The sequence below is a fragment of the Pygocentrus nattereri genome, chromosome 3 (assembly GCF_015220715.1).
Source record: "Pygocentrus nattereri isolate fPygNat1 chromosome 3, fPygNat1.pri, whole genome shotgun sequence".
Classification (NCBI taxonomy): Eukaryota; Metazoa; Chordata; class Actinopteri; order Characiformes; family Serrasalmidae; genus Pygocentrus; species Pygocentrus nattereri.
The window spans coordinates 15306396-15321629 of NC_051213.1; the positions used below are offsets into that span (position 1 = coordinate 15306396).

The window sequence follows — 15234 nt, forward strand, 5'->3', positions numbered from 1 at the left end:
TGTTGGACATCCCATTCCAAAACCATGGGGATTAATATGTAGTTGCCCCCCTCCCTTGCGGCTATAACAGCCTCAACTCTTCTGGGAAGGCTTTCCACAACATTTTGGAGTGTATCTGTGGGAATTTCTACTCATTCAATCAAAAGAGCATGTGTGAGTTCAAACACTGATATTGGACAAGAGGGTCTGGCTCACAGTCAGTGTTCCAGTTCATCCCAAAGGTGTTCAGTGGGGTTGAGGTCAGGGCTCCGTGCAGGCCACTGGTGTTCCTCTATACCAAACTCATCATACCTTCTTTATGGGCCTCACTTTATGCACAGGGGCACACTCATGCTGGACTCATGCTGGGCCTTCTCCAAACTGCTACCACAAAATTAGAAGCATGTAATTGTGCAAAATGTCTTTATATTTTGTAGCATAAACACAACCCATCATTAGATCTAAGGGGCCAAGCCCAAACCGTGGAAACAGCCCAAGACCATTAACCAAACTTTATTGTTAGCACTGTGCATTTAGATAGATGGTACTTGGAACTTGTGTTCCGAGAGGTAGTGCAGACACAGTGCAACTGTCTTTCACTGTGCATCTGACAACAAACTCTTAAATCTTGAATGTTAACTACTGGATGTTTATTTTGTGATGCTGGTATAGAAACTGTATCTTATCTCTTTTGGAATAGACCTCACAAAAACTTTGTTTTACAGTATCTGTAAAGGAAGAGAAAAACAGCATTTTCCATTCAGCCATCTTATACTTTTTGCAAAATTTCTTATTTACAAAAGTAATTAATACAGAGAGGGTGCTTGTGTATAATCTTTGCTCTGACTTACCCAAACAAACACAAACGCCGAACAGGGAAAAAAAAGAAAAAAGTGGACTAGCCCCACCTTCAGAATAAGACTTCTAGTAGTATGTGGTAATATATGTATGAGGTTTGTGTCGTCGTGTATGACTTTAAGGGATGTACCGCCTTGAAAAGTTAAGGTATTTTAAATCCATAACACACCGCGTTATGACATCACATTTCAAGCCCTATATGTGCGTGTAATAAATATAAGCTATTTCTGTATCTGCTCACTCGGTCTAATATATCCAGCCAATCGGACTGAGATCTCGAAGGATGTCCCGCCTTCACTTCAGTGCTGTTGGAGGTGGAGACAGTAATCTCCACACTGTACTGGCCAGAAGAGCCGTCAGTCATTTCCCACCCAATGCTCGCTCTGGAAGTCGGAGGTTAGCAGCTCAGCAGCATGGCCGCGCTGTTAAGGGGGTCTCGGAATCTTTTGGGAAGGTGGCACGGCAATGTCGTCTCGGTGCAGGGTAAAGCTATGCAGTCTCACATTTATCTGAGTCGCCTCTTCTGCAGAGACACTGTGCATGTGTGCCCTGTTTGGGACCACAGCTCTAAAGTAAATGACAGCTATTCGGTAGTGCTGTAAGCTGTGGTGCCTATGGCCAATCGACTAGCTAGGTTAGCTAGCTAAGACTTTTTGGCTAACGTTTTGTTAGTTTATTGGCTATTCCGACGACTAACGTCGCGGGGCGGTCAGTTCTGTCCGTCACTTCAGAGTGACGAGTGAGTTTCAGAGATGATATATCGGGTTAAACGATGTCTAGCTTGTTTAGCTGTAGAGAAGCGAGCAGTGGTTCAAAGCCTGCAGAATGTCCAGCGTTAAAGGGGAATTCCACCGATTTTCAAAAGTTTAACATATCAGTGTAGTTCAGTGACTCATGAACAAAGTCGTTCAGATTGGTTTGATAAATGGATTTTCAGAAAAAAAAAATCAAAAACTTGCCAACTCAGATTTCTTTACAGTGACTGTGATGGGCACTAGAAGCCCTGATGTCTACAATGCAGATATAGTAATTTTATTTACTATCCACAACCATCAGTGAACCTGCATGTGGTTTTTGAGTTTTTCTAACGTTGATGATGGTAAAATAATGGCTAATCTAAAAAATATATTTTGCCTTAGAACACACGTCATATACCCCCGCAATGAATGGATTAAAGCAAATGGACTGAAATGTGTTTTACACCAAAATTACTGTAAAACTGTGTTTCAGATATCAGGCAGTGTATTCATAAGCATTTTATGTAGTAACTTTTTGGTAATGAGCTTTTAGAGGTATTAAACTCAGAGGTCTGGTTCCCATTGCAACCACTGTAAATGATTCTGACTCTGCAGCTTTCTCTAGAACGAAGCATTTCACACCAAACCACTTTGAATGGGTTTGCTGACATATTAACTATTTAGTTATGCGTAAATAGAAAAGTTAAAGTTAAGTTCCCCTTCATCTCACTCAGCTTTGTCAGCTTCTGCAAGTGGAAATCTTGAATAAACATTGGTTTCATTCATTCACCTTGAGATTACCTGAAGGTCAGCACTACTGCACAAGGGCTTGCATGCATGTTTTTACAGTTAGCTGTTCGGTCTCAGTCTCCAGGTCCATGGCCTCCAAGACCCAGGTGGGATTCATTGGCCTGGGAAATATGGGAAACCCAATGGCAAAGAACCTCATCAAGCACGGTTATCCTGTGATTGCCTCTGATGTTTTTCCCGAGTCTTGTAAAGAGCTTCAGGAACTAGGTGCTCAGGTGGGGACAAATCAGCCATCATTATATTGACAGAACCCTTTATTATCTGTTATTTGGCCTGGACGATATTGGTAAAATTTGAAATTATGATAACTTCCTAAAAGATCACAGTATCTGATATTTTGGCTTGTATCTATAAAGTTAATGAACCCATGCTTCTTTAGTGTTGGGCCTCTCTGCTGAAGGAATGCTGTACATACCTGACATCATGACTTTAGAAACGTCAGTCATTTCCTGAACTTGAATTTCAGATGATTACACACCACCATGTAACAAACCTTACACATTATTTCCTGTACTTTGTTGACTTCTTGAAACCAAAGTGTTTCCAAACAGCAGAATTGGTTTTACTGTCCTTATAGGGGACAGTACTCAAATTTCACGATACGATACGTATTGCCATTTTGGAACTCATTACAATACCTTCTCCATACAAGAATAAAATAGAAGGCTAACACAATTCACTTTTATTTATTTATTTATTTATTTATATATATATAAATAATCAATAATTATTTATCAATTGATTGGCAAATCCAAACCCTCCCCCTCAAAAAAAAAAAAAGACAAGTGTTTCTTGAAGAAACACGTGTCACAAGTATCTTTCTTAAAACACATAAAATAAAAATTATATAAAATAATACAAAAGAGCCATAGGTAGGCTAAATAGCAGGTTGCACTTGTGCGTTTCACAAAACATGGGTGTTATCATGGCTCATAATACTAAAAGTAAATAAAAGAATCTGTGGGCTACATCTAGGCTACATCTCAGTATTAAACTAACTGAGCATTACAAATTCATTTACTTCCAGGTCTTGTGTTTCAGTATATGAAGTGTGGCTCTTTCCTTTTGTTTGAAGTAAATGAGAGAAGGGATTTGTTATGGCCAAGTCACACCCAAGTAAATTCCAGAATCCAGGACACTCTATAGAGGACTAGCTATTAAAAGCTAAATCTCCCAGTGGAGAAGTAAAAAAGCCTTGCTGCGTAATGGAATGTGGCACAGTAATCTTTTTTCAGTTATCCTGTTTTTTTAATTGTCAGAAGCCAAAATAATTCAAAATAAAATTCGATTAATCACCCAGCCCTACTGTGTATGCATATGTATATGCTGTTTCAGCACCTCCAACTTAAAACACCTCCTTGTATCCATGCCAGAGTATATTTCCAGATAGAAAACCTACTGTTTTACTGAGATTTATGAATTTTAACCTGCTTCTCCAAAATAATATCAGTCGCCCCGCAAAAGTGCCATGCATTGCAGTTGACTGTAAGGACAGTGGTAACATTAGTAAGTACAGAATACAATAGAATTTAAAACTAAAACCAAACTGCTTGGCAGCAGAAACAATGCTATTTTATGGGAATTAATTTGCATTACGTTGTATTACATTTTATCAAATATCAGTAAAAAAATCACTACAGCTGGAAAACAGAATTACAATACACCAGTATAGGTGAAATATGAAGATGCTGTATATTCATTTGCAACCATTTTGGAAGTAATGTAACATTGATATTTATGGTATGTGTAAAGGCCACCCCCAACAATTTCTGTCATTAAAGTATAAAACAAATCTTAAAAGTTGTTAGTATTATGTTTTAGAAACAAAGCTCTTCATGTATCCTTCATGTCTTTTTCTAACTGAGCCAGTCCACAATTATCAGTACACAACTCAACTGAACAGCACAGCGTTTCTTTTCTTTTTTTTTTTTCCTTTTTTTTTTTTTTACTGTTGTTTCACATTTTTGGTCTTAGATTCTGGACACCCCTGCAGATGTGGCTGACAAAGCAGACCGCATCATCACAATGTTGCCCTCCAGTCCTAATGTTATGGATGTGTACACCGGCCCAAACGGCATTCTGAAGTAATTTGGTTCATTTAAATATTACTTTTTACGACAGATATTGTCACACAGCAGTTTTACAGAAAATTCCTACTTCAGCCTTATGTATTCATAGCCTGGCATTCCGACTGGTAGCTTTGTTAAACTCTAGTTCTGTCTGAAACTATACAACAACTATAGCTAATAGGGACAGAATGGACAGGTGTATTATTGTCTTGACTGTTTAGATGTAACACCAATATCTTAAAAGTCTTTGCTCTTGTTCCCCAGAAAAGTAAAGAAAGGCTCATTACTGATTGACTCCAGCACCATTGATCCTGCTGTGTCCAAGGAGATGGCCATTGCTGCAGAGAAAATGGGGGCGGTGTTCATGGATGCCCCAGTATCTGGAGGTACAAGCCTGTGCACTAACATGAATAATCAAAGCAGAAAAAGACAGGCCTGTTTGTTCAGCTGTAGTGTTTTCGCTTTGACACATACATTCACTGGCCACTTTAGTGGGTACAGTTCAGTTCAACTGTTCAGTTGCTTGTTAACACACATAGCTACTCAGCCAATCACATGGCCACAACTCAATGCATTTAGGCATGTAGAGGTTGTCGAGACAACTTGCTGAAGTGCAAACTGAGCATCAGAATGGGGAAGAAATGTGATTTAAGTGACCTTGAACGTGGCGTGGTTCTTGGTGCTAGACGGGCTGGCCTGAGTATTTCAGAAACTGCTGATCTACTGGGATTTTCATGCAGACCCATCTCTAGGGTTTACAGAGAATGGTCAGAAAAAGAGAAAATATCCAGTGAGCGGCAGTTGTGTGGATGAAAATGCCTTGTTGATATGAGAGGTCAGTGGAGAATGGGCAGACTGGCTCGAGATGATAGAAAGTCAACAGTGACTCAAATAACCATTTGTTACAACCAAGGAATGCAGAATACCATTGCTGAATGTACAACACGTCGAACCTTGAAGAAGATGGGCTACAAAACTGGTTTCTTGAACGTGACAATGAGTTCACTGTACTCCAACGGCCTCCACAGTCACCAGATCTCAATCCAATAGAGCACCTTTGGGATGTGGTGGAACAGGAGATTCGCATCATAGATGTGCATCCAAGAAATCTGCAGCAACTGCGTGGTGCTATCATGTCAATATGGACCAAAATCTCTGAGAAATGTTTCCAACACCTTGATGAAATTATGCCATGAAGAATTAAGGCAGTTCTGAAGGCAGAAGGGGGTCCAACCTTTTACTAGCAAGATGTACCTAATAAATTGGCCAGTGAGTGTAGATGAATGTTTAGCATTTTGCTCAAGGCGCACTGAGGTGCCAAATAAGGCAAAAAGCCATGAGAAGTTATGCGCTACAGGAATATATATGGTTAAGGGGTATTGTTAGGTATGATGTGAAGCCCATTTAACCATGGTACAGCTGCTATAAAACACAGCCTTGTGTAGCTATTTTCTTCTGTAAAATTGTGACTATGGTATAACAATAATGTATCAGTTGACAAAAGATTATAAATAAAAACAAGGTTATTATTAATAATAGCAATAAACAGTTCTGTTGCAAAGCAGTGTTTGCTAGCAGGCAATATTTGCTGAGGAACATAATGGTCTAAGATGTTTTTTGCTTTAATAACTTGGCACATTAATAAGAAGTCAATCCATGCATGCAGTCATATATGTATTTCAGGTGTTTTTTTTTAAACAACCTGGTATCAGAATTTAGAGCTCTTGTTTTTTTAACTGGTAATCCAAAACGAAGACTGGGCAGGATTTATTCATATTAGACGTCTTGTCTGATGATTGGATGTGCTGCTGTGTCATTGGATAGCCCTGCTATACTGGCAGTTTTTTACGAATAAAATGACATAAAAAGCAGGGTAAGGGTGTGCAAAACGTGCATTGCAACAGTTTCTTCATAACTTTATTAAATCATTTTTCAGTCTTTTTAATGGTCTGCTATACTTTTATATTTTGTTAAGTGTTAACCTGTTCAATCCCTAGATTTCGTTAGGCTTTCCTAAAATGGAATAATATTTTTACATCATGGCATATTTTTTTGAGATTTGCTAACCATGAGATTTGCTTACCTTTCAAAAGTAAACTAAGGGCAGAGTACAATTTACATGGAGTTTTGCAAGCTTAAAGCAATCTCTCTCAGGTCTTTCTTTCTCAGTCCTCAGTCAGTGATGCACAGTTCTGGAGAAAGGAATGAGCTTTTTATACTTCATCTTGTGTTTCCATTTCCTAAATCCAGCCCTTGGTGTTGAGTAGTTGAGTTATGGTTAAGACCAGTGTGCAGCATCTGGGAAGTGATCCTGTGACCTACACATGGAGATTCAGTCATGTGCTGAGAACACATTTAAACTTATACAGTGAGGTTTTTTGCCTTACTGTGACACAGACCTGATGTTTCCAGAGCAGGGTGGGGACACACATCTGATCTTTTTAAATCAGATCTGAGGCGCTTTCATATGGTTGTCCTAGATGGGATACACATCCAATTTGTGAGAGTGCTTAGATCAGAATTCATGTATTTCTTTTCCACTGCATGTGCACTGTCATTCAGTGTCAACGTGGCAGCAGCTAGTTCATGAAGTCAATTGGCAGTAAAAGGTGGAAAAGCAACAAATCTGATCCCTTTTTCATCTATGTCTCACTCTAGTAATGAGCTGATTATCTTCACAGCGAAGGCTTGCTCTGCTGGTTTGTTTGCTGTTCATGATTCATGTGGTTCATTCACATGTTGTTACTGATTATGATTTGCACATGTGGGTCATTTCAATACACAGATTTGAGTCACTTAGATAGGCAAATGTGAACCATCATGTCAGAGAGATTGGATCTGAGCAAAAAAAGTCTGATTTGAGCAGTGAGGTTTGGAATGTGAACCTAGTATGTGACGTCAGGAAAAAACAGCATTAATGCATAAAGCTGGGTAATAAAGGTAAAAACAACATATCAAGGTGTTGGACCATCATCAACAGCCAGAACATATTCAGTGCTTTGGTATAGATTCTACAAGTCTCCAGGACTATACTGGAGAGATGGAGCCCCATTCTTCCAAAAGATATTAACTGGCGGTGTTTTGATGGTAGTGGTAGAGAGCACTGTCTAACACTTCAGTCCAGAAAATTGCATAGCTGTCATAGGAGAAATAGGGTGGAAGGCAGCTAATTTCCCACACATGGACTGACTCCTGGAGTCTAAGCACATGTGCACACACATATATAACTGTACAGTATATACTCACATCCTTCAAGCATGTTTTCTGTTTGTTCTCCACCTCTCAACCTAATATGGCCCACTTTCTTTGAGCTCCTTAGCCAGGTTTTACTATCCAGCCCCAGCAGATTAATGGAGATTTATGCCTTTTCTTCCCTTCCCACTACAGTGGGATTAAAGCTGTCTAGCTTCCCACACTCAGCTTGACTGGGGGGGCAGGTTAATTGCTATAGGGTATTTGAAACAACACTGCTCTAAGTGCTGCAGTGTCTACATTAGCTTCTGATTTGAAGTGCCGCCTCTGCAGTTCTTGTGTCATCAGCTTCAGGATCTGCAGCCTGATTGACAAAGCGGTGATTCCAGGATCAGCTGGTTAATTAACACAATACACCACTGTTTTCTGCCATTACAAAGATATATGGACCCTCTTTGTTCTTGATTTTGTCTTTGAAAGTTGCTTTGGCCACAAAGGTGTCAGGTTTGTGCAGTGGCAAATGTAGGCCACCAACAGCACTGACATCGAGACCCTCTGTACACATCTAGCCATTGTGTGGCTAGGGAAAAAAAAGAATCATAACATTGTGCTGTAGAATTTGTAGCAAAAAGTAATCTCTGCAGATTTACAGTTGTTCCTAAACAGAAATTTACTGTGGACACCCAGCCGTCCTTTCATGTAGGCTTGGCTGAGTGCGTGAGGTAAACCTCATGTTCTAAAGCAGCCTAGTATATTATACTCAGCCAGCACCCACTCTGCTTTATAGCCAATATTCTCTTTTAATCAGGACGTTGTTGCCTCTGGCTTTTGGGGACGTAAACAGCAACGTGCTACTAGTTCTCTTTCCTTAAATTGTTGCCTCTCCCAACTAGACTGCGTCAGCTTGGTTTGGCATAAGTGCCGCTGAAATGGCTTTTGGGTTTGCAAAATAGTCATAAGAATTCCACAGACCTGCTCGATCTCTGTACTTACTCGCTCCGGTAAGTATTATTCTCAGCTTGGGTCGCGCCGCCTGCGAACACGCTGTAATGAAAATCGAGCCACAACAAAACCGAGCCTGACGTCACTGTTGTCCATGTGTGAAAGCAGATGGAGCTATGCTGTGGTAATTATAGAACTTTCCCCTGCCTGTGTAATTAGGGGCTTGCAATGGAGTTCTAAGCTCTAACGAGCTTTAAGCTTTCCTGTTTATATACATTTGTTTATCTTATTTGTTTTTGCATATCTTGTCAGGATATATGGATTTCATTGAATGTGCATTGACCTCTATGGACTGAGATTTGCAGGTCATTTTGTACTGTAACATCAGAAAAAGGTGTCTTACTTATTTTACTGACAGTTGTCCTCCTTGGAAAGAAACTTAACAGTAAATAGGCTTGAACACTGTCTAACCTGTCCTGAACTTCAGCCCAGTTAAAATTGCACTGCTCTCAGTTCTAGAATGTTAACCTAAGTAGTTACCCATTCAGTTTTTCTGAACAATGCACAGGTGTTTTCTCACTTACAGCATGCAATAACATTCTGTTTGTCAGAATTAATGTATAAGCTGACATTGTAGCAGGAGAACACAAAATTTGTGGCCATTTAGGACCACATTTAGGTGAAGCTCGTGTGTGTGTGTGTGAGTGTGTGAGTGTGTGTGTGTGTGTGTGTGTGTGTGTGTGTGTGTGTGTGTATATATATATATATATATATACCTACATACACACACACACACACACACACACACACACACACACACACACTGCTCAAAAAAATAAAGGGAACACGTAAACAACACAATATAACTCCAAGTAAATCAAACTTCTGTGAAATCAAACTGTCCACTTAGGAAGCAACACTGATTGACAATCAATTTCACATGCTGTTGTGCAAATGGAATAGACAACAGGTGGAAATTATTGGCAATTAGCAAGACACACTCAATAAAGGAGTGGTTCTGCAGGTGGGGACCACAGACCACTTCTCAGTACCTATGCTTTCTGGCTGATGTTTTGGTCACTTTTGAATGTTGGTGGTGCTTTCACACTTGTGGTAGCATGAGACGGACTCTACAACCCACACAAGTGGCTTAGGTAATGCAGCTCATTCAGGATGGCACATCAATGCGAGCTGTGGCAAGCAGGTTTGCTGTGTCTGTCAGCGTAGTGTCCAGAGCCTGGAGGCGCTACCAGGAGACAGGCCAGTACACCAGGAGACATGGAGGAGGCCGTAGGAGGGCAACAACCCAGCAGCAGGACCGCTACTTCCGCCTTTGTGCAAGGAGGAACAGGAGGAGCACTGCCAGAGCCCTGCAAAATGACCTCCAGCAGGCCACAAATGTGCATGTGTCTGCACAAACGGTTAGAAACCGACTCCATGAGGATGGTATGAGGGCCCGACGTCCACAGATGGGGGTTGTGCTCACAGCCCAACACCGTGCAGGATGCTTGGCATTTGCCAGAGAACACCAGGGTTGGCAAATTCGCCACTGGTGCCCTGTGGTCTTCACAGATGAAAGCAGGTTCACACTGAGCACATGTGACAGATGTGACAGAGTCTGGAGACGCTGTGGAGAGCAATCTGCTGCCTGCAACATCCTTCAGCATGACCGGTTTGGCAATGGGTCAGTAATGGTGTGTGGTGGCATTTTTTTGGAGGCCCGCACAGCCCTCCATGTGCTCGCCAGAGGTAGCCTGACTGCCATTAGGTACCGAGATGAGATCCTCAGACCCCTTGTGAGACCATATGCTTATGCGGTTGGCCCTGGGTTCCTCCTAATGCAGGACAATGCTAGACCTCATGTGGCTGGAGTGTGTCAGCAGTTCCTGCAAGATGAAGGCATTGAAGCTATAGACTGGCCCGTCCGTTCCCCAGACCTGAATCCAATTGAGTACATTTGGGACATCATGTCTCGCTCCATCCACCAATGCCACGTTGCGCCACAGACTGTCCAGGAGTTGGCGGATGCTTTAGTCCAGGTCTGGGAGGAGATCCCTCAGGAGACCATACGCCACCTCATCAGGAGCATGCCCAGGCGTTGTAGGGAGGTCATAAAGGCGTGTGGAGGCCACACACAATACTGAGCCTCATTTTGACCTGTTTTAAGGACATTACATCAAAGTTGGATCAGCCTGTAGTGTGTTTTTCCACTTTAATTTTGTGTGTGACTCCAAATCCAGGCCTCATTTGGTTAATAAATTTGATTTCCATTGATGATTTTTGTGTGATTTTCTTGTCAGCACATTCAACTTTGTACAGAACAAAGTATTCAATGAGAATATTTCATTCATTCAGATCTAGGATGTGTTATTTGAGTGTTCCCTTTATTTTTTTGAGCAGTGTATATATCACCCTATATAGGGTGGTGTGTGTGTGTGTGTGTGTGTACATCACCCTATTATACATACATATATAATATAATGTGTGTGTGTGTGTGTGTGTGTGTGTGTGTGTGTGTGTGTGTGTTTGATACCACCTTTTTATTTACCTGATTTTCTGAGGTGTGGGAGCTGCCACTTCTGGTAAGCTAACCTTCATGGTGGGCGGAGCAGAGGAGGAGTTCACAGCAGCCAAGGAACTGTTGAGCTGCATGGGTGCCAACGTGGTGTACTGCGGTCAGGTTGGAACAGGGCAGGTATGCCTGTGACAGTGCATTAATTTTTCTGCTGTGCTTCACACACAACTTATGAATTACTGATTCTTCTTGTGTAATCTTGCATTTCTCACGTTCTTCTTGTAGGCTGCCAAGATCTGCAACAACATGCTGTTGGCAATAGGAATGATTGGGACTGCTGAGACCATGAACTTGGGCATCAGGTATTGCTGACAAAAGTTATTTTCCAGTAAAAGTGACTTAATAAGGCATGGTAGTCCAATCACATTTATTAAGATTTTTCTCACTTTGATTGCATTTAATCAACAAACCTTGTTTTCAGAAAAGTTGGAGCTTTTATAAAAAACAAAAACAAGAATCTGTGATTTTGTTAATTCTCTTGAACGTTTTATCGAAATGACAAAAGTACAAAGAAAAGAGTTCCAGTGTTCCTTGGCCAACTTAATGGTATTAAATATAAATATAAATAATAAGAATTTGATGCTTGTAGCACACTCAACAAGAAGTTAGGGCAGAGGAATGTTTACTAGTGTTACATCACCTTTCTTTTTAAATATACTTTTTAATAATTTGTGAACTGAATACTAATTGTAATTGTTGCACAATTTCAAATGGAATTTTGTCCATTCTTGCTTGATACAAGACTACAGTTGCTCAAAGGTCTGTGGCTGTCATTGTCTGATACTCATCATGATGTGCCATACAAGAGACCTATCTGTACTGTGGGCAGGCGAGTCAAGTACAATCACTCTTGTGTCTATGAAGGTATGCTGTTGTAGCATGTACAAAATGAGGCCTAGGATTTTTTTGCTGAAATAATCATGGACTTCCCCAGAAAAGATGTCATCTCGACAGCCCCAGAGTACTCAGCAGCGTTTCTGTGTAGAGCCCATGTTGCTGCGTAACACGATTTTCATCACATATATACCCTTATTCTGATTTCTTTGTTTTCTCAGTCTGTGCATGTGGAAATAATGCAAGAAGTGTTTGATACAGCACCCTCAAGATTCCAACAAAATGCATGAGCAATGCTGTAAGTTTTAGTGGATTACTGACAAAAAGTCAAATTATTGGATTAAGTGAATGTATACACACTCACTTATGTACAGTATATGTGAAAGACTTAAATTCTTTGCAGTTGTGCATTGATAAATGTTCTTTTTGAACTGGTTGACAATTTTCCTACAGAGTCTGGCAGAAAGTGGTGAGCCAGGAGCCATCTTTGCCTGCAAAGACTAAGCCTTTGGTGGACACACGTTTATACCGAGTCATGATACACTCACTTGTTACCAGTTCATCTGCTTATTGTGAATGGTATAACTTGAATATTCAATATTCTGTGAACTTTTCACTCGTATTAAGCCCCTGTCTCGTGTGTTGCAGGCATCAATTGAGATTTTGTTTAGATTTACAAATTGGCCAGCTAAAACATTAGACGTCAGTTTATATATATATAATATATATATATATATAATTACTTTGTTCAAGAGAATTAACACATGACATTCTTAATTTTATTGCATTTTCCAAAGTGTCCAAACTTTTCCAGAAAACTGATGTTTTCCTTTTGGATGTGAATGTTTTGGAGTCAGAATTTCTTCTGCAGATATTGTTGATAAAATGTTATGTTCCTATTGAATGATTTAAGTAACTTCTATTCTGATCTATATGAGCAGACTTGGGCTAGATCCTAAGCTGCTGGCAAAGATTCTTAACATGAGTTCGGGCCGCTGCTGGTCTAGTGACACCTATAATCCAGTGCCAGGAGTGATGGAGGGAGTGCCATCAGTAAACAACTACCAGGGAGGGTTTGCAACCACTCTAATGACCAAGGTAAGAATTTTCCATTGTCTTTTCTCTTGTTCGGTCTCCTATGCTCTTTAATACTCTGCCAAGGTAATTTCCCTTCGACCTAACCTATAGTGGATTGAATTAGGATTGTAAATTGTGATAAGGAAATGTACCATTATTATTTTGTCAATTAAAACATTGCATATTTTGAATATGAGTAGTATGTAAACCTTGTTAAAGTTTCAAAATGTACCATTCCCTACAAGATCCACAGAGTATAAAAGAGAGTAAGAGACAGAAACTAAGCTGCGAAAACAGTGTTTTGAATTTGTTTTCGTGATGCCACGAGGACCAACAAATTTGCTTTAGCCTGTAGCACTTTCTCTTTTGCACAATGCTCTTTCAAACATAACATTCACTTGAAGTCACATTTACAGAATTGCAAGACTTATCAAAGACATAGCAACAGATCTGCATTGGCCTGTGAAATGCTGTTTTAATCAGCATAAGCATTGTCAACTGATAAAATTTAATGCCAGCCAACTTTTATTACTGACATTATTGATTTAGTCTATTCACTATGGCAGCAGTACATCCAATTATGAGCTTTTCTTATATTGTTAAAATAATATTTGGTTCAAAATAATGTTTAACATACTGTTTTGCCACAGGATCTGGGACTTGCACAGAACACAGCAACTAACACGAAGACTCCAGTGATACTGGGCTCAGTGGCTCATCAGATATATCGCATGATGTGTGCACGTGGCTATGCCAATAAAGACTTCTCCTCCGTCTTCCAGTTCCTGCGAGAGGAGGAGGGCCAGTAGGGACGACACTTTCCATCCCTGTACATAGCCTTATCCTACTCAGCCTGCCTTTCCAGGACTTGGCGAGCGTAATGTTTGCACACTGTTTGTGCAGCATTGAAATGTGTGTTCTGGAAGACTCATCTAATGAGTGAATGGGTAGAAAGTGTGAATGTTTAAAATTAAAGTTTTAAGTCTGTAAAGTTTTATGTCAAGTTTCAAGTCTGTAATAACTTGTTTTTGAATCATGTTACCTGTTTGGGCCTGCCCTGTGCAAACCACACTCCAATATTTGACTCTAGACACTGTGAAGCTGAGGCAGTGGTTGCCTTGTTTTTTTTTTTTTTTTTCTTTTTCTTTCTTTTTTTTTTACTGTTTGTTGTCTGTTTTGTAGACTGACTTTACTATTATGAGTATAATCATTGTTACAACTGTTCTGATGGTTTATGCCAAAGGAACTGGCAGTGAGAACTGCAATGAGATAGTCACACCTTTTAGAGTCCACTAAAATCTCACTCAGTACACCTGCAAGTGAGCCACGGTTCACCTTAACTTGTTTCAGTAAACGACACTGCTCATCTTTTTCTCTTCTCATTTGTTTTAGTCTTTTCTAAACATTGGTAGTGTTCCATGTTTTTGTGTTCAAGTGTTCTGCCTACAGAGTTTAGTTTTTTATGTATCTTGACAGCTTTAACTTTGCAGTGGTATCTACAGGCAGGGGTGTCATGCAAGCCAAAACTAGAAATTACAGCTAGTAGTTGCATGCACATTACCAGTAGTTGGATACACATTACGCCTACAGGTGCTTTTGACATCCCATTCTAAATCAATAGGCACTAATATAGGGTTGCCCCCTCCCTCCGAGAGAGAGAGAGATAGAGAATGAGACGAGAGAAAGAGAGAATTTTACTGATCCTGAAGTGAAATTGCAGTGTTTCAGTAGCAAGACATAATTTCAAATGAACTTACATATACTATGCAGAAAATAAAAGAATAGACTTAAGTATTACAGTGTAAATAAAATATATCTATTTGCATCTTTACATAGCATATGAGACAGTTATTATATTTACATGATGGCAGGTACTGAGTGGTATGAGTAAACTAAAAGCACAATGAGTATATAGACAACTAGGAGTTGCAGCAGTATTACAGTAAAGTGCATAGTGAAAGTCATTACAGCAGCAGGTTATGATATATTGCACAGTGAGTATTTACAGGAGAGGTGATAGTTATGTGGTTTAGCAAAGATCAGACAGCAGGAGATCGGTACTGTCTCTGCAGTAAGGAGGCTCGTAGAGCCTTAAAGCAGTGGGTAACAAATCTCATACCACTCAGTGTAGCATGCAGGGGGTGTGAGGTGTTATCTAAGC

General features: G+C 40.2%; 1 protein-coding gene across 1 annotated transcript; it reads left to right on the top strand.

Moving 5' to 3' along the window:
- Window positions 1-1186: 1186 nt before the first annotated feature.
- hibadhb (3-hydroxyisobutyrate dehydrogenase b) lies at window positions 1187-14445 on the top strand. Its single transcript, XM_017721084.2, has 8 exons — window positions 1187-1320; window positions 2442-2599; window positions 4359-4468; window positions 4718-4839; window positions 11149-11282; window positions 11388-11464; window positions 12938-13094; window positions 13724-14445. The coding sequence occupies exons 1-8, from the start codon at window positions 1251-1253 to the stop codon at window positions 13880-13882; spliced, it is 987 nt and encodes a 328-aa protein (XP_017576573.1). The 5' UTR covers window positions 1187-1250; the 3' UTR covers window positions 13883-14445.
- Window positions 14446-15234: the final 789 nt, after the last annotated feature.

What these genes read in the sequence shown, in the direction of transcription:
- hibadhb (XM_017721084.2), top strand. Translation starts at nt 1,251, where the DNA reads ATGGCCGCGCTGTTAAGGGGGTCTCGGAATCTTTTGGGAAGGTGGCAC. An exon ending in CAATGTCGTCTCGGTGCAGG is followed by an intron (nt 1,321 to 2,441) that starts GTAAAGCTATGC and finishes GTTCGGTCTCAG; the next exon opens with TCTCCAGGTCCATGGCCTCC. An exon ending in GGCCCAAACGGCATTCTGAA is followed by an intron (nt 4,469 to 4,717) that starts GTAATTTGGTTC and finishes CTTGTTCCCCAG; the next exon opens with AAAAGTAAAGAAAGGCTCAT.